The 17,709-nt window shown below is 39.0% G+C and overlaps 5 protein-coding genes and 1 non-coding gene across 6 annotated transcripts; 4 read left to right on the top strand and 2 right to left on the bottom strand.

Annotated features, from left to right (window-relative positions):
- Nucleotides 1-429: 429 nt before the first annotated feature.
- On the top strand, nucleotides 430-3,740 carry RO3G_03107 (uncharacterized protein; the record flags this gene model as incomplete). Its single annotated transcript, XM_067657698.1, has 2 exons — nucleotides 430-2,198; nucleotides 2,345-3,740. 2 exons carry the CDS (start codon nucleotides 430-432, stop codon nucleotides 3,738-3,740), a joined length of 3,165 nt encoding a protein of 1,054 aa, XP_067513799.1.
- Nucleotides 3,741-4,182: 442 nt separating this feature from the next.
- RO3G_03106 (uncharacterized protein) lies at nucleotides 4,183-4,902 on the bottom strand (the record flags this gene model as incomplete). The annotated part of the gene is made up of 1 exon (XM_067657697.1): nucleotides 4,183-4,902. One exon carries the CDS (start codon nucleotides 4,900-4,902, stop codon nucleotides 4,183-4,185), a length of 720 nt encoding a protein of 239 aa, XP_067513798.1.
- Nucleotides 4,903-5,725: 823 nt separating this feature from the next.
- On the top strand, nucleotides 5,726-5,808 carry RO3G_19030. The gene has a single exon. It is a non-coding gene; the product is annotated as a tRNA-Leu (tRNA).
- Nucleotides 5,809-7,274: 1,466 nt separating this feature from the next.
- Nucleotides 7,275-8,492, top strand: RO3G_03105 (uncharacterized protein; the record flags this gene model as incomplete). Its single annotated transcript, XM_067657696.1, has 1 exon — nucleotides 7,275-8,492. One exon carries the CDS (start codon nucleotides 7,275-7,277, stop codon nucleotides 8,490-8,492), a length of 1,218 nt encoding a protein of 405 aa, XP_067513797.1.
- Nucleotides 8,493-8,791: 299 nt separating this feature from the next.
- Nucleotides 8,792-10,313, top strand: RO3G_03104 (uncharacterized protein; the record flags this gene model as incomplete). The annotated part of the gene is made up of 2 exons (XM_067657695.1): nucleotides 8,792-10,124; nucleotides 10,285-10,313. 2 exons carry the CDS (start codon nucleotides 8,792-8,794, stop codon nucleotides 10,311-10,313), a joined length of 1,362 nt encoding a protein of 453 aa, XP_067513796.1.
- Nucleotides 10,314-12,526: 2,213 nt separating this feature from the next.
- On the bottom strand, nucleotides 12,527-17,590 carry RO3G_03103 (uncharacterized protein; the record flags this gene model as incomplete). Its single annotated transcript, XM_067657694.1, has 2 exons — nucleotides 12,527-15,792; nucleotides 15,952-17,590. 2 exons carry the CDS (start codon nucleotides 17,588-17,590, stop codon nucleotides 12,527-12,529), a joined length of 4,905 nt encoding a protein of 1,634 aa, XP_067513795.1.
- Nucleotides 17,591-17,709: the final 119 nt, after the last annotated feature.

Raw genomic sequence — 17,709 nt, 5'->3', positions numbered from 1 at the left:
TTACTACACATTGCTTCACTAAACTGCAACAGTTTAGTGAAAACACACAATTCAAAAAAACAATCCCAGTACATTCGTTTCCTACGCTCCTTAAACTTCGACATTATGACTTTCCAAGAGACCCACGTCTCAGACAACAATTATGCTTTTATCAATTCACAGTTTCAAGCCCGCCAATTTCTATGGACTCGACACTGTGGTATAGTTTCTTTCAATCCTTCCTATGTTTTATCTCCGGATATGATCCCGGACAACGATCGCGCCATCCTCACAAGAGTAGAACATCCACACGGTGCATTTTTGCCTTTTTATGTTCTCGTCTTATATGCTCCTGCTTCCTCAGGCAAGTTACGTCAAGAGTTCTTTGATGGTATTTATGATATTCTACATCAATCGACCATAGACGTGGATTTAGATCGCCTTTTCATCATGGGAGATTTCAACTACTCATATCAACGCAGAAATTTATTTTCACAGACCTCGATGCAGTGGGTTTCTTTTCTGGAGAACCTTTTTTTCAATGCCTTGACAAAAGATGATCTCCATGCGCTACCCACCTTCCGCCGCAACGACGATTTATTTTCAACTATTGATTATATATTTGTCAGTGAATCCTTGCGTACACAGATTCATGATAGCAGCTTACAAAAATTGGATGCATCTTGGACCGACCACTCTCTGTTGTCCACCACTTGTTGCATAGGAACTGATGCTACTGGTCCTGGCCTTTGGCGTGCTAACCCCATTTTAGCTCGCCAACCGGCGTACCAACAACTACTTCAAGAGAAACTCACTTTGATTCTGTCACAGCTACCTTCAGGATGGTCATCCCAGGCTAAATGGGATTACGTGAAAGCACAGGTCAAGGTAGTTACTCGTAACTATGCCGTGGACTACACAAACTGGAGAACTAAAGCTCTACGAAAACTTCAAAGTGATCGGAACAAGTTTCTTCGTAGCAAACCTCCTGTTGCCACACGAACTCGCCGGCTGCCCACTTTTGATGTTCAAATCGCTTCACTTCAAAATGAATTGGCCGAAATTCTAGCTCTAAAAGCAAATTCTCGCTGGTATGAAGAAGGTGAAACCTCTGTTAAGTATCTTAAACGCATATACCATCAAAGGACGATTGAACAGCGTATCCCTTCACTTAGGCCTACTGATGAAGGTGATACTGTTGAAGACTCTGAATCCATGCTTCCTATCGCTCAGGATTTTTACCAATCCTTGTACAATGTTGATCATGTTGATGATACTCGTCTCGAGGACTATCTCAATGATATCAACAACGTACCCGAGCTTACAACAGACGACTGCGCAACTCTCATGGAACCCATCACAATAGCAGAGATAATTCGAGAAACAGCTCGTGTGGTCAACAAAGTGAGTAGTCCTGGGGCTGATGGTCTTGGCTATACCTTTCTTCACCAACTCTTTCGGTATCCACCGCTACAAGAACTTGTTCTGTCAGTGTACAATCAAGCCCTTTTGTCGCATCAGTTCCCATCATCTTGGCAAGATATCCGGATTCGGCTTCTCTCCAAAAAAGGTGATCTGACTAGTTTGAAAAATTGGCGGCCTATCTCTTTGATCAATTGTGATGCCAAAATCTTCACAAGAATTATCAACTCCAGACTGAAATTTGTGATTGGCAAACTAATAACAAGCTATCAAACTGGTTTCCTGCCCAATCGTTTGATTGCTGAAAATGGTCTTGTCCTAAATATCGTTATGGAACATGCTCGTGCAACCAAGTCCGATCATATCGCCCTTCTCTTAGATCAGGAAAAAGCATATGACCGGGTACATCCGATATATCTACGTTCTGTCTTGCTGAAATTTGGTTTTCCTCCCGAATTTATTGCTTCACTCCTTGGTCTCTTCTTTGGAAACCGAGTGCGCATCAATATCAATGGTCATTTCACTGAACCAGTGAATCAACTGCGTGGTCTTCGACAGGGTGACCCTCTCTCTCTCCTCTCCTGTTCAATCTCGCCCTGGAACCTTTTCTCCAACATGTTCTACAAGATCATAGTTTACATGGTTATTCATTCACTCCTGCTTTGGGTTCGACACCTCCTTTCACTCTCAAGGTCTTGGCCTATGCTGATGATGTGTGTGTATTTTTGTCCTCCCACGCAGATTTTCTACGTGTACAAGAACACATACATCACTATGGTCAAGTCTCAAATGCTAAAGTAAATCTTTTCAAGACGGAAGCAATCTCACTCAATGGAAACTCGTCTCCTTCATGGCAACAACTGCTTTCTGAACACCAAATCACGAAATGGCATGATCATTCTTCTGTTCAACCACTCCGTTATTTAGGGTTCCCTGTGATTAGCTCTATTACCCAACGCCGCTATTTCGAGACTCAATTGATACAGACCATCAAGACCCAATGTGGTATCTATTCCCAACGAAATTTGTCACTGCGAGGTAGGGTGGTGCTGGCTAATTCGGTGATACTCTCCAAACTTTGGTACACATTGAGAGTGACTTCCTTCCCAAAACGTTTCTATAGCCAAATCCGATCAGTCATGTACCAATTTATTTGCAGAAGTATCAAACCAGGTTTCAAATACGCATTGCTTTGTCGCTCGATTGCTGAGGGTGGTCTCGGCCTACTCGATCCTTTAATCCAACAACGGTCTCTCCAACGGCAATGGATCTCTCAGCTTCTCCAACCTGATGATCCTTTCTCCTGTAGTCAAGTCTTTTTGAAAGATTTTGTTCGAAGGTTTCATTCATCGAATACTAATTCCTTGTTGGCAATTTACTTCCATTCGCTCCGATCTTCAAATAACTGTGGTCGTTTTGGTTCTTTCCTTCCCGCCCTGTATGATACTGTTGATTCATTTCCTCGGCATGGCTTGGAACATGTACGGTGTAACCCAGCAACACTTCTGCAGCTGCCTATTCTGGCACTCTTTGCTCACGTTCCACCTGATCACTGGTTGCGTAGTCCCCGCCGGTCCAAACTTCAAGCACACCAATTTTTCACCTTTGACTCAGTTCGACGCTGCATTCGTCCTCTGCTAGCTCCTGATGGTCCTCCGTTCCCTCGTCTCTCCTCGTGGCTCACACGCGACTTACAAAGACGAATTATATCTCTCAATGACCTCACTTGGTCTCTTATCCTCCATGAGACTACCGATGTCGGTACTGTAGATGACACACCCTTTGTGTCCTGGTTTACACGCTCGTCTTATTGGTATTTATTTGACTCCAAGGTATTTCGTCTTAACCAACTCTCAAGTTTACTCCCTTTGTCCTTCTCCACTTGGTCTTCACAAAAATGGCAGCAATTCTGGTCCCTAAAAATTGCTCCAGAGGCTCGTTCTCTTTGGTACAGGTTTTTATACAACAAATTACACTGTCAAGTAACCGTATCTCGTTTTGATTCCCAAGTTACTGATATGTGCAATTTTTGTCAAGATACCCCTGAAGATCTTAGACACTTATTTGTAGACTGCCATAAAAAATGGTCTATCTGGCAGACAGTTTTGTCACAATTTGCTCCTTACCTTGAGTTCCAACAAGACGACGTTTACGCAATTCTGATGAACTTGCAACAACATGACTATGTCAACAATACTCGTCTTCTCCTACTCTGTTCCTCCGTTCTGATGCATATCTGGCGTGCCCACTGGCGCTCTGTATTTGATGAAGTCCCCTTCCAGGAGCATGTCATCATCGAAAAAATATATACGCATTTCCACCGTATCAGTCCCCACTAAAAGCATACCTCTCATTACGACGTGTGACTTTCTTTATTTGTAAATAAATAAATAACTTATTACAAAAAAAAAAAAAGACGGCTGTTTAAAAATTATGACTGCCCTCCATGTGGTATACATGAGCTATGGGATCGTATAGGACACACTTGGTACCAAATCACGGCTGAAGAATGCCAAAGGTTTATTAAAAGTATGCCAGATCGATGCCGTGCAGTTATTGAGGCTGATGGCTTGTATATTGGATATTAAATAAACTTATTTTAATTCATTTCGCTTTTAAAATATGTGGCCCCAAAACCGTTCGAATGTGCCTTTGAGTTTTGATTCTCCGTAGTACGAGTTAGGGTGCGCATAGGGTGACATTTTATACTTCATCAGAAAGCCAAGAGTTTGTACTCTTAGGAAATATGTATTAGATATGGTATCTTTTATGCGCAATAGGTCACAAAAGATTCAGAAAGGAAAAAATACGTTTTGTGCGAACGGTTTTGGTAGCCACTGTACGCTCACGGAAGCGAGTGGGCAGGTACAGGTATTGATAACCTTGGTTATCAGATACTGGCATGAAGCTACGAGCCAAAGCTTGACGTTGGCGGCTGGTCAGGGGATCGCGGCGACGATGGACTTTGGCAGGCACAACAGTATCGGTTGTAGTCTGTCCTCTTGTGGCAGCGGCGAGAAAGGAAGGCTGGCTTGGTGTACTAACAGCTGGAACTGGAGAATCCCTTGGTGTAGTACGGGCAACAGGCTTGGCAGGTGTGGCATACTTGGAGTGAGCAGTGCCTAACTCAGGAAAGTCCTCAGCCATTGGGGTAGGCTGTTCCTGGGGTATAGGGCTACCCAAGCGCGATTTGAGCTCATTAATCTCTTGGCGGGCAAGAGCGAGATCAGTCCGAAGGCGTTGATTTTCCACCACAACGTCTTCAAGTTGAGATCGTCGGAGTCCCTGACGGTTGATCAGTTGTTCCTGACGATTAAGTTGTGCCTGGATGGGCAAAAACCAGTCCGGGGCAGAGGTTGTCAAAGGGCTTGCCTTTGGTGCGGTACTGAGTCCAAAATTTAAATCCTGGGTCAGGTCAAGATGAGGAGCAGTAATGTTGGAGGTCGAAGTAACATCACTGTCCTTGTTTAATTTTAGAGAACCAATTGTTTTGCGAGACATGTCAACAGGAACAAATGGTGGAGTGCGATCAGCAATTGTACGTTTGCTAGGGATGCTGATGGGCACAGATTTGGGTAATGTGCTTCGCAAAGAGCTGATCAGAGGCTGTCTTGTAATTTCGAGATCTCGGGATTTCGAAATGGTGGTTTTATCCAAGGAAATCTTGGTACTTGTGGGATCTGAAGGTATTGTTGTAATGCTTGTAGATGGATTCACTTTGCTAATGACGGGTTCGTGTAGGTTTGCTATGGGTTTATGTACTTGCTTAAGGGCGGGTGAACGTTTATCCGAACTAACAAAGTTGGTGTAATGGTCAGAAACACGAAAGAATGATATATGCTTTTCCCCTGATTATGCTTTACCTTGAATAGCTTGAAATTTAAAACAGTAACCAGGAAAAAGAGAACTAGTATTGACTTTAAAGGCGTAAAGTAAGTGTAAAAAAGAAATATAATAAAAAGAAAAGAGAAGACTGTATATCGTTTATTCAATAAAAATCAAACATCCTTTTATACTTTTCATTGGCTGCTAGCCACTCCGTTATACATCTACAATTTAATGGGACCACCATTATTCTTCAAAAAATACATAAGGCCACCATTACCATCTTCATTAGCGACTGATCAAGCATTAGGATAAGGACCCTCTTTAGGACCCTTAACTTCCACCTTCATTTCAGTCTCAGCACGACCACCACTCAGGGTCAAATAACCTTCCGGTCCATACTCTAGTCCATTCCGGTCATCTTCTCCCGGACCCATCGGTGTTTCATTTGGAAACGCGAAGTGGTCCTGACAAACATAGCACATATCAAGAAAGTATCGGAGGGATGGCCGAGTTGGTCTAAGGCGACACGTTAAGGTCGTGTTCTCTTCGGAGGCGTGGGTTCGAATCCCACTCCCTTCATGCAGTTAGTCTTTTTTTGTGTTGAAAGATTGTCGTGTGTCATATGTTGTAACACAATGCAGCAAACTTTGGCAGCATTCGACTTTTCTCTCTCCAATTAGTTTAAATCCAGGAACATACAAACAAATACGTATGAATACAGATAAATCCAGAAAAATACAAAAAAATATAGAATATTGTAACACGCAAGAACAAAACGGCGGAATTTAAATCGTTGCAGTTTATAACGAACGCCTTACAGTTTGCAACGACCACCTTACACTATACAACAACCGCCTCTTATCTTATAACAACCACCCAAAATACCAAAAACAGAACAAAAGCATAAAATCCAAAAACATATAAATAACTCCAAATAATAATCACAAAAATACTTCACTTCTTATTAACTTCTTACTTACTTCACTTCTTATTTTACTTTTTCTTTTTATCAAATAAATATTCTTTTAAAGAGGCAAATTATCTCTTATTTTATTTAACATCAAGAACAAGAAGTCCCTTGAAGCTATCATACTTCATTGTAAAACCCCCTTTTATTTATCTTTTTATTTTTTTTTTTATTTTACCTTTATCAAAACAGTCTGATCTACTTTACAAGGTCTGGTGGTCACTATAACAAGCGAATCAAGCCAAATCTGACTCATATAAAAGCAACTCTTATATCAATTACACCCAAATCTGTTTATTTAAACCTTAACTCAACACTCCCAAACAGAGAAACTACTATAAACCAAATCATTACAATATCCATAAAATCATCAAAAACAGCATATAATCAGAAAAACCAAAAACATATAAATAACTTCAATATTTCTTATACTGTGACGCAGTTGGTGTAACTTTTGCTGAAGAAAGGACTCAGTCCTAGGAAGGACTCAGTCCTAGGAGGGACCTCAGTCCCTAAAGATAAACAAAAAAAAAAAATATAATAATCATATAAATATCCCCTCTTATAATTTGACTGAACTTCACTTTTAAAAAAATATCTTTTATTCAAATAAACATCGAGTTCCTCTTTATCAAAACTCTTTATTTTTATTTTATAACTCAAGCAAGTCAAGTCCTTTGAAGTCAAATTAACTTCATCGTATCACTTTTATATTCTCTTATCAAGAAAACTCTTTATTACTTTTTACTGTTTGATCTACAATACAAGATTTGGTGGTCACTTACTACAAGCAAACCAAATTTATTCATTTAAACACAAATCTTTGATCTCAAATTCTTTTAAACTCTAAAGAAAAGTCAAATTTACTTCTAAACTCTTAAGGCCATAACGAGAAAAACGTTAAAATTACATTTGGTGGTCACTACGAGGGAACAAATCAACAAATCAACAAATCACAAACATTATTAACAAACACTCGGAAAAATCTATCAAATTAAAACAAATCGTCAAGAAAACTATCAAAACTCTACTTCAAGAAATACAAAACATACCAAAAACAAATATATCAAATTTCAAGATGGCCTCATATCCTACAGGACAAATCGCGTTGGCAAATGCTAACAACCAAACTTTTTCTCAAGGTTTTCGCCCAAGGTTAATTGAATTTTATGGCTATGAAGGAGAAGACTTTCGCCATTTTCAAGAAATACTTGATTCTTACCTTGCAATCACTAATACTCTCAGTGATGATAGAAAACTTATCGTGCTCAAATCCCAATTACGACGCGCTGCTAAAATTTACTTTGAAAAAGAAATACTCAAGAGAATCCCTAATGTCACATATGACAAAGCCATTGAATTGCTCAAGCAACACTACATCACACCTGAACTAATTCAAAGTTATGAATTAGAATTTAACGAAATGTTCCAAGGTGAACAAGAACATCCTCAAATATTTTTGGCAAGACTACGAGAAGCAGCTGACCTTGCGAACATTACAAGTGAAGCAGTTATTGAAAGTCGTTTTCGTGTTGGTCTACTTAAAGAAATTAAACAATTCTGCATACAAAGTAGTGCCCATACATTCCAAGAATGGATCAATCATGCTGATGGATGGTGGAATGCCAATCGTCCACGTAAAATAGCCATGGTGGATAACCCTTTTATTCCAAGAAACGTCAACAATGCCCTCATATATCATGATGATAACAGATATACAAAACATCATGGTGCAAACAATCATAACGTAGAGTTAATCGACACAGAAGAAAGACATATTCATGCCGTACCTATCAATGACTTACGAAATAATTTTGGAAATAACTATATGGCTCCCTATTCTGAAATAATCACAGGTCCAAATCAACTAGTCACTATGGAAGTGAAAGGCAGTACAAATAATAATCATTTGTATACACAACCAACGATGAATAGACATAACAATCAATCAGTGCATACCAACTCACAACATGACTTGGTTAACCTTATTCAAGAAACTATACGCAGTGAATTGAATCTACATCAACATTCATCTCAACCTACCAGAAATTATAATCGACGTCCTAGATATGACAACTATAACAATTTTCACAACAATGAATATAACCGAAATGGAAATAACAGTTATAACTACCGAAGCGATAACAGATACAGGAATAATTATGATCATAGTTATGGAAGATATGAATATGACAATCATAATCGTAATCCAAATCAGCCAACTAATAATCATAATAATCAACCCCAGCAAGGCACCTCTCAGCCCCGCTATCAAAATCAGCAATCAAAAAACTAAATGGGTCGGTTGCTTTTGATAATCAAAAGAATGGTCAATCGAACACCCAACATAACAACAAACCCATTAAACAACAAAACCAACAACATAATCTCAATGTCATACTTACCCAAAATGAATACGATAACACATATCAAGCCCAAGATCTTTATGCTGCTATAAGACCTGAACACCCGCCTGAAGTCCTAAGCTCTAAACCTTATTCTAAACCGACAACCAGAGAAAAATGGAAACAACCAAATACTGCTTCAGTAACTAGGCGTGTAAACAAACGTAATCAAGTCAAGGAAACAAGCAACATGCCCAAACAACCTATACAGGCTACAGGAAGTATGGAAGTAGACTCTGATCTCCCTATTGAAATCAAGCCAAAGCCAATAAAAAGAAAAACGATGGCCCCACCTATCAGATATGATATTGTATCAGATGTTATGAATCAAAAAGCAGACATATCTGTAGGAGATTTGATGGTAGCTGCTCCCACACTTAGAAGGAAATTAGCAAGTACATGTAGACCCAAAAGAATACCTGTAACAGAAACATCAAAGGAAACTATGGCGGTAATAGAAGAGGATGACATCCATACCACTGCCGTATATTCAAAAATCAATATCGGAGACAAAACGGTGAAAGTGCTTGTTGACTGTGGTGCTGCCAAGACGTGTATGTCAAAATCCCTGGCAGATGCTTTAGGATTAGAAATAGATGCTGCCTCAGAAAGCGTATTTACCTTGGGAAACGGTTCTAAACAGCCTGCTCTAGGAGTAATATATGATGTACCTATCGAAGTACAAGAGGATTTAATTATTCCGTGTACAGTTGAAGTATTGCCAGCTTGCCCAACTCATTTAATTATCGGAAACAACTGGTTAAACAGAGCAAAGGCCAAAATTGACTTCAATAGTTCAACCCTGAAAGTGTCCTATAAAAACAAAAAGGCAGAAATAGAAATATTCTTTTTGCGTAAGAATACACCTCTACCAAAAATTTCCAGTTATATCCAAAGTTACCAGCATCCAATCAGTTCAACCAATTCGAAAGAAACGAAAAAAGTGCACTTTGAAAACGATAAAGCAGATTCAGAAGATGATGAAGTTGAAGAGGAATCAGAAGAAAGCACTGATGAAGAATCTACTGAAGAAGAAGAAGTTGAGGATGAAGAGCATTCACTATTACTGCTTGAAAATGACTATAAGAAAGACATACAGATAAAAAATCTTAAAAATCAATGCATTCTGGAAGCCTCATCAGATGGATTAACTATCCCGGCAAACTCATCAAAGACTATCATAATCAAGAAACCTAAAGATGAACTTAGGGGATTAATGTATAGTTTTGAAATAACCAGCACCAAAATTCTACAAAAAACCGGTATCCTTGACCCTTGTCACAACTTTATTACCAACAAAAAGAGTTTGGAAATTCGAATACATAATCGCTCTAATGATAATATAATTTTGGATCCAGGCGAAGAAATTGGAATCTTGGAAAAACTCAACCTTAAAGAAGATACGATTATACAAGCATATGATGTTGAAAAGGATATTCATCTCTGTACTATGGAAATGACCGAAGCAATGGACAAAGAAACCTCAGATGAAGATAAAGAAACTTTAGAAGCAGAAAAGTACAGTAAGCTTGAAATTGGGGAAATGGATAGAAAAATTGCAAGAATGTTAAAAAGGCTCTTAAAGAAATACGAAGAAATTTTCGATTGGGATAATAATAGTATCGGCTATACAAAGTTGCTACGACACAAAATAACTGTACAAGAAGGCACATTGCCTATCAGTCACCGACCGTATCGGATTAGCCCTTTAGAAGCAGAACACTTGCAAAAAGAACTAGAAAAATACACAAAACTAGGTGTAATATCCCCTTCAAATAGTCCGTGGGCTGCGCCAGTCATCTTAGTTAAAAAGAAAAATGGAGAATACAGGATGGTAATAGACTACCGAAAGCTTAACGCAGTTACAAAAAAAGATGCATACCCATTACCACGAATTGATGACTTGCTAGACACGTTAGGAAAAGCTAAAGTTTTCTCAGCATTAGATATGCGAGCTGGTTTTCATCAAGTACCGATGGAAGAAGATAGTAAAGAATTAACTGCCTTCACAACAAAGTTTGGAATATACCATTACAATACATTACCAATGGGACTTGTAAACTCTCCTGCCACATTCCAACGACTTATTGATTTATGTTTTCGGCCACTCATTAATAAGTGCCTGGTAGCATATATAGACGACTTAAATGTATATTCATTTAACCAACAAGACCATTTACACCACTTGGAACAAGTTTTTCAATGTATACAAATTGCAAATCTCAAACTAAATCCTGAAAAATGTTTTTTCTTCAAAGATCATCTCAAATTCCTTGGCTATATCGTAACAAAAGATGGTGTAGAAACAGACCCAGAAAAAATCAAGAAAATCATCGAATATCCACAACCAAAGACACTCAAACAAGTCAGAGGATTTTTAGGCTTGGCTTCTTATTATAGACGATTTATAAAGAATTTTGCCGCTATAGCAAGACCTTTACATGATCAAACAAAAACTACTAAGCAAGTTCCATGGACAGAAAAGACCACTGATTCCTTTGAAACCTTGAAGAAACTGCTTACAACCGCTCCTGTCTTGACTAGACCCGATTTCAATAAACCCTTTATTTTGGTCACAGACGCTTCAAAAGCAGGACTTGGGTGTATCCTTACACAATTAGATGAAAATGGTCACGAGCATCCAGTCATATTCGCGAGTAGGGGACTAAGGTCCAGTGAAATAAATTACGCACCGACAAAGCTAGAATGTTTGGCAGTCATATGGGCAGTAAAAATGTTTCGTCCTTATCTGTTGGGAAAAAGATTCACGATTATCACAGATCATTCAGCATTACACGGATTACTCAAATCACCAAATCCTACCGGAATTATAGCACGATGGATCACAACACTTGCTGAATACGATTTCGAAATAAAATATCGACCTGGAAGAGTAAACGAGAGCGCAGACTTTTTATCAAGGCTCGGATATTAAAGATACACAACAATGAAGACATATAAATAACAATATCAATCTATATATATATATTTTACCAAAACTACATGGAGGAAGGGAGGGGTAGTTGAAACAAAATCCATAAAACCTTATAAAAACAGTACAAAAGAAAAAAATAAAAATCCCGACATAACATACCAACTTCAAACAATAAGCAAAATGGAACAATACAAAAATTATAACTACCAAGTCGATGGACAAATAGTAAGCAAGTACGAGTTTATCACAAATACTATGGCTCGAATTGAATCTGAAATCATGGAACAGCAAGAAGCAAGCATGAATGATGATTGTTTTGCCAAATATGAAATAGAAGACAAAAACTACAAAAAGACGATAGTTGTGAAACTAAGGATTATATATGACTTTATTAATAAAAATATTGAGGGTATTTATACTTTTTGAATGTCTGGGTCTTTACCGCTATTTCAATTGATCGGTTAAAAGAATGATATGGAATATAAGGAAGGATAGTGGATAATCAATAGCCGCTGTCTACTTGACGAATCAAGGGACAATGAAGTAATTAAACTATTGATCTAATGATAATTATAGAATAGGATTGAACTGCCGTTGTTGTAATCAGGTTCCGATATAGTCTTTTAGAACGCTGGTAGGACAACAGGGCAAGATTGGCTATTGCAGAATTCTCACGTTTATTAATAGAGATCTGGTTAGACTATAATTCTGTAGTATCCAAGTTTATCCATGAATGTTCACTTTATTAGTTGTGTGGATACAACATTGCCCCCTTCTAGTTTGAAGCAAACGGTAAAAGGATAAGTGAAGATTCAGGAAAAAGTAATTGTCATACACAATAAGTGCGATAATGATCATAGGGCAGATAAATAGACATAGTATAATTGAGGGTAGATCGTAGTAGTAAGTTGTCATAAAAACCTGATAGTAAAAAAACCTTCTTTAGGAAAAATTGTCTTAGGGAAAAAGACGGTCAACTACTGAGACAATTTAACGTCTTGATCTCTTGCTTCTACTGTGATGATCACGAGTAGGAACGGTACGTTTGGGTAATCTTGCTTTCTTTGAGACAGCAGTATTATTACCTGCTTGACGACGAGCCCAATATGTTTCAATTGAAGATCGATCATCAAAACTAGAAGTAGGTTCCCAAGTGTAATCCATAGGATCATCGTATCCTTTCCAATGAACAAGGTACTGGTAATTACCTGGAGTTCCTTTGTGTTGTATAATTGCTTGAATCTCATAATGTTGGTCATCGATTGATTCTGCACTTTTATTGCTGGGTAATGCTATAAGTTTTAAGTGTGAGGTTGGTACATCTCTTGATAAGAGGTTATTTTGTTTGTCAACTAATATGTAACTGCCATTAGTTGTCATTCCACTTATATAAAAAGGACCTTCGTAATACGGATCAGTTTTGTTTTCCTTATTCACATTTTTAATCATGACTTCACTATGGAGTGGGAATGGTGTGTGAACGATTTTGTTTGTTTTCATAAAATATGCATTGTCTACATCCTGAGTTTCCTTAATGCGTTTAGCAAGAGCAGGGATAACGACTTCAGTAGCATATTTAAGTCTGTTTTCTATTGCTTTAGAATCTACAGCTTCACTTCTAAGAGTGGGTTTAATATGAGAATAATCTTTCATATCATTTGGTACTTTATTGAAGATTACTGTATATGGTCTACTCTTATGAAGTCTGGAATATTTCAGATTCATAGCATATTGGGTTGCAGGTACATATAGATCCCAATCTTCTTTTCTTCCTTGTAACTGTTTAACAATAGTCTTTTTAGCAATTCCTACAAATGCTTCATTGACTGAGTTACCAAGGGGATTAAAAGGGTTAGACACTCTCTTATCGATACCACTGTTATTAATAAGTTCAGTGACGATGGTAGCAGTAAACTCTTTTCCGTTATCACTAGCAATGACCTTAGGCCAGCCGAAAGTACAGAAGATATCAACAAGCTGTTTGGCAATAGTAAGAGCTTGTTTATCAGGAATGGCTTTCAAGATAGTAAAGCGAGAAAATAAATCAACCATGACAAGAAGGAAATTATTTCCGCTCGTAGATGTTATATTAAAAGTGCCGAGGTCCATAACCCAATGATCTAGAGGTCCGTCAGGTAGGATACTTCTAGGGGGATGATAACCTGTTTTGGCAATATTAAACATTTTACATTCGTGACACTTGGATATGACATCCTGAATATCTTGACGTAAATTAGTCCAATGGAGTTTATCACCATGAATGGTTTGTTCTATGGCTTTAATTCCATAATGGCCTAATAAGTGAGCCTTTAATATTATATCTTTTCTTTCCTCAGGAGGAGGTGTGATATAATCCTCATATTGCAAAGCGCGATGCAATAAGGGTTTTGATGATGATGATGATGTTGCAGAAGTGACTGCATATGTTTGTGTTTCATAACTTTTAGATTTTTCTTTAAAAGTTGGTTTTCTTTTTTCTTTTTCTTTACCACGGATACTGTAGATGGCAACATTGTTGACATTGTTACCCCCCTCCAGTTTATTGTCATCTGGGAATAAACGACTAAGTGCGTCTGGGATAATATTCTTAATGCCAGGACAATGAACAATATCAAAGGAATATTCGAAAATTGTTTCAAACCAAACAAGCATGGCAGCATTTGGAACAACTTGCTTCTTGATGTAAATCAAGGCTTTGTGATCAGTTGTCAAGGTAAAATGACGGTTATATAACCATTTATTATATCTCTCAAACATGAATACAATCGCTAACAACTCTCGTTTGTTTGTATGATAACGACGTTCGGTAGGAGAAAGAGATCTTGCAGCAAAGGCGTTATATTGAATGACTTGGTCGATGACTTGATAAACGACACCGCCGATACCATAAGCACTAGCATCTGTTGCGACGTAGAATGGGTACTTAAGGTTAGGAATGTGAATAACTGGGGCATTCACCAAGGCATCCTTAATGTTACGAAAACTGCATTCATGGGTTTCATTCCAAATTCCTTTTAAAGAATTAAGAGATCGTAACCGGTCAAGTGGAGCAGTCAAGCGAGAAAACATAGGTAAACTATTACGGAAATAGTTTGCAAATCCAAGAAAACTCATGACTTGTCTACCAGTTTTAGGTGTGGGCCAAGAATGTATATTTGTCAGTTTACGTTGATCAGGGATTAGAGAACCATTGTTACCAATAGTCCATCCAAGAATGTTTACACAACTTTGTGCAAAATGTGTCTTTTCAACATTAATAATTAAGTTTGCAGCAGTAAGACGTTTCAACACTTCACGGACATACTCAATATGTTGATTCATGTCACCAGAGCTGAAGACACATAGATCATCAATATAGAGTGCAGTGTAGGGAAGATCTGCGAACAAATTTGTAAGAACACGCTGTACAATGTTACCGGTACTTGTCAAGCCAAAAGGACAATGACGAAATTGATACTGCATACCAGTGAATGGATGAGTAAATGCGGTTTTAGGTCTATCAGATTCTTGGATAAGAAAACGATGAAAGCATGCTCGTATGTCGAAAGTAGTAAATATAGTAGCAGAACCCATACGTTGATGAAGATCAATGATTAGAGGTAAAGGCATTCTATCAACATTCTTCACGAGTTGGTTAAGCATACGTGGATCAATAACTGCTCTTTTCTTAGTGTATAATCCGTTAACATCCTTTTTTCCAACAAGAAAAATAGGGTTATTGAAGCGAGTATTGGAAGGAGCAGGTTCAATGACACAATCATCCAACCAAGTTTGAATTTGGTCTTCCATGATTTTTCTGTTAGCAATAGCAATATCGGGTTGTCTTCGATAAGCAAAGGCATTGGGTTCAGTATCAAGAGTAATGATAGCACCAGGTAAATTACAATGAGAAGACATGGGGATACTCGTATTAGCATCTAACAAAGGTTGAATAGTGCTCATCAATTGCTGTCTTTCCTGTTTAGTGCCAACAGGAGTTTCATTTGGCTTATAGTCATCAGGGTTAACTGGATCAGGTATTTTAGGAATATTAGAATTTAACCAAGAAGTGGCTAATCCTGTTAAACCTATTCTTAGTTTAGGCAAAATGTCAAGTCCTAAACAAATGGGGACATCACTGCTAAAATCAAACACTTCAAATTCATATGGCAAACGGATTTGGTTATAATAAACAGTAAGATTTATTATGCCTAACCGGCTTACAATACTTGAACTATTATGTCCTAACTTGATCGATCCTGGATTAGGTGTTGGAACTAAACCAAGCGACGAACAGAACGAAGGAGACACACACGAAAAAGTTGAACCGGTATCAATCATGGCCCATGTTTTGATGTGCTCTACAATAATAGGAACATAAAGCGTATTAGTGTTTGAAGGCGCTTTAGAAAAGATGTGATGTGTAATGTACTTACAGGCCTGAGCAGCTTCAGCCACAGTAAGGGCTTCTGCAACATCAATGTCCATATCATCCGACGAATCGGGAACAGAGACAACGGGACCAGCAGCATCAGTCTTACGACCGGAAGAAGCATCACTACTACTTGTAGTAGGAGTGGCAGAAGAACCAACAGAGGCAGAAACATCGTTACCAGAAGAGGCAACGGAAGACAAGGAAGAAGCAGGGGATCGACTCATTCCGCGAAACAAATGAGAAGGCCCAGCAAGATCAGAGTCGTCAGCCGAAGAGCCAGTTGAGCGACCCTTTCCTTTGCATCGATGACCAGGACGCCAGTTGTCAGCACCACAAGAGCGGCACGGACGTCCCAAACCGGAAGGTTGGTTTCTTGGATTCCACTGAGAGGCAGCAGAACCAGAGGAGACATCAACTTGGGTAGAACCCGAAGAAGGAGAAAGAGAGGAAGATTTCTTCATAGCACGACATTCATCGTTGCTATGGGTGGTGGTCTTATGGAAGCTGCAATACTTCCTAGAAGCCTTTGGATAAGGTGCAGCACGAACAGCAGAACCAGAGACAAAAGCAGAGGATTTCTTCCGACCAGAAGAAGAGGAGTCATTGACCATGGAGGGGCCAGCAGAAGTGTGAGAAGCGTTAGCAACTCTACGTACTTTGTACAATGAATGGTACAAAGTCTTGGCCAACTTGACAACGTAGTCGACCGATTCTTTTTGCGCATCCGTACAATTGGCTAAGGACACGATCACCTTCTTGTAAATGTCGGCCTGAAGACCGATCAGAAAGCAACGAGTCAAGACACAGCGATCTTGGATCTGTGCCAAGCGACGGAGGTTGTTGAAACGTTCAACGTATTGGTCAACAGTCTCAGCAGCAGTCATGGAGATGCGTAACAACTCCGTTGTAGACGTGGCCTTTTCTTCAGCCGAACCAACACCATAATGGCCAGTAAAAGCCTTTTTGAACTGACTCCACGTATGGACATCCTCCTTTTCTTGATATTCATCAAGCCAAGTACGTTGACTAGACGACAAGCAGGGAGGGAGAAGACGAAGCCAGTGCTGATCAAGATCAAGATCATGTGCGAACATCACGTCCTGAAACTTTTTTAAGCAGTGCTTAACATCCACAGAGACAGGGGCAGATGGGTCAAAGACCGCACCCTTCCACTGCATGAGGGGTAGGTTTGGAGGTACAACATTCAAGGCTGCAGGGGCAACCTGAGGTGCACCAGTCCAAGCGGTAGGAACAGCATGGGTCATAGCTCGTTGGAGGAGATATCTAGTATGAACTAGTCTCTCTAGGTCCTTGGAGCAGGCTTCGTACTTGGCGCGCACCATGCTATCTTCCTCTGACTCAGGGGTCGTGGAAAGAAGACGAACAGACAAGTTAAGGATAACTTGGGTGGCACCGATGATGGTGGAATCCAACTCCTCAATAGAAGAGTGGATGGATGGAGCTGCGATTCTAGGCTCAAAAGAACCAGAAGAAACTGCGGACGTGGTCATTCCAGAGGACTGTGCCTCTGAAGATAAGGTAGATACATCTGACATACGACGGGCGTTATCAGGATAAGTTTTATCATTACTACTGGAAGAACCAGCAGCAGCAGAGTTAAAGTCATTTGAGTTTGACATAGTGGTAAGGTAGGTAGTAATAAAAAGAGGGTTGTTTTTAAAAATAAAGTCAATAAAGAATTCACAAAAAAAAATGTTTTGCCAAATATGAAATAGAAGACAAAAACTACAAAAAGACG

This window comes from Rhizopus delemar, genomic scaffold (genome assembly GCF_000149305.1).
Source record: "Rhizopus delemar RA 99-880 supercont3.2 genomic scaffold, whole genome shotgun sequence".
NCBI classification, from domain to species: Eukaryota; Fungi; Mucoromycota; class Mucoromycetes; order Mucorales; family Rhizopodaceae; genus Rhizopus; species Rhizopus delemar.
The sequence above is the reverse complement of the archived record's forward strand: the minus strand, read 5'-3'. Positions and strand labels throughout refer to the sequence as shown.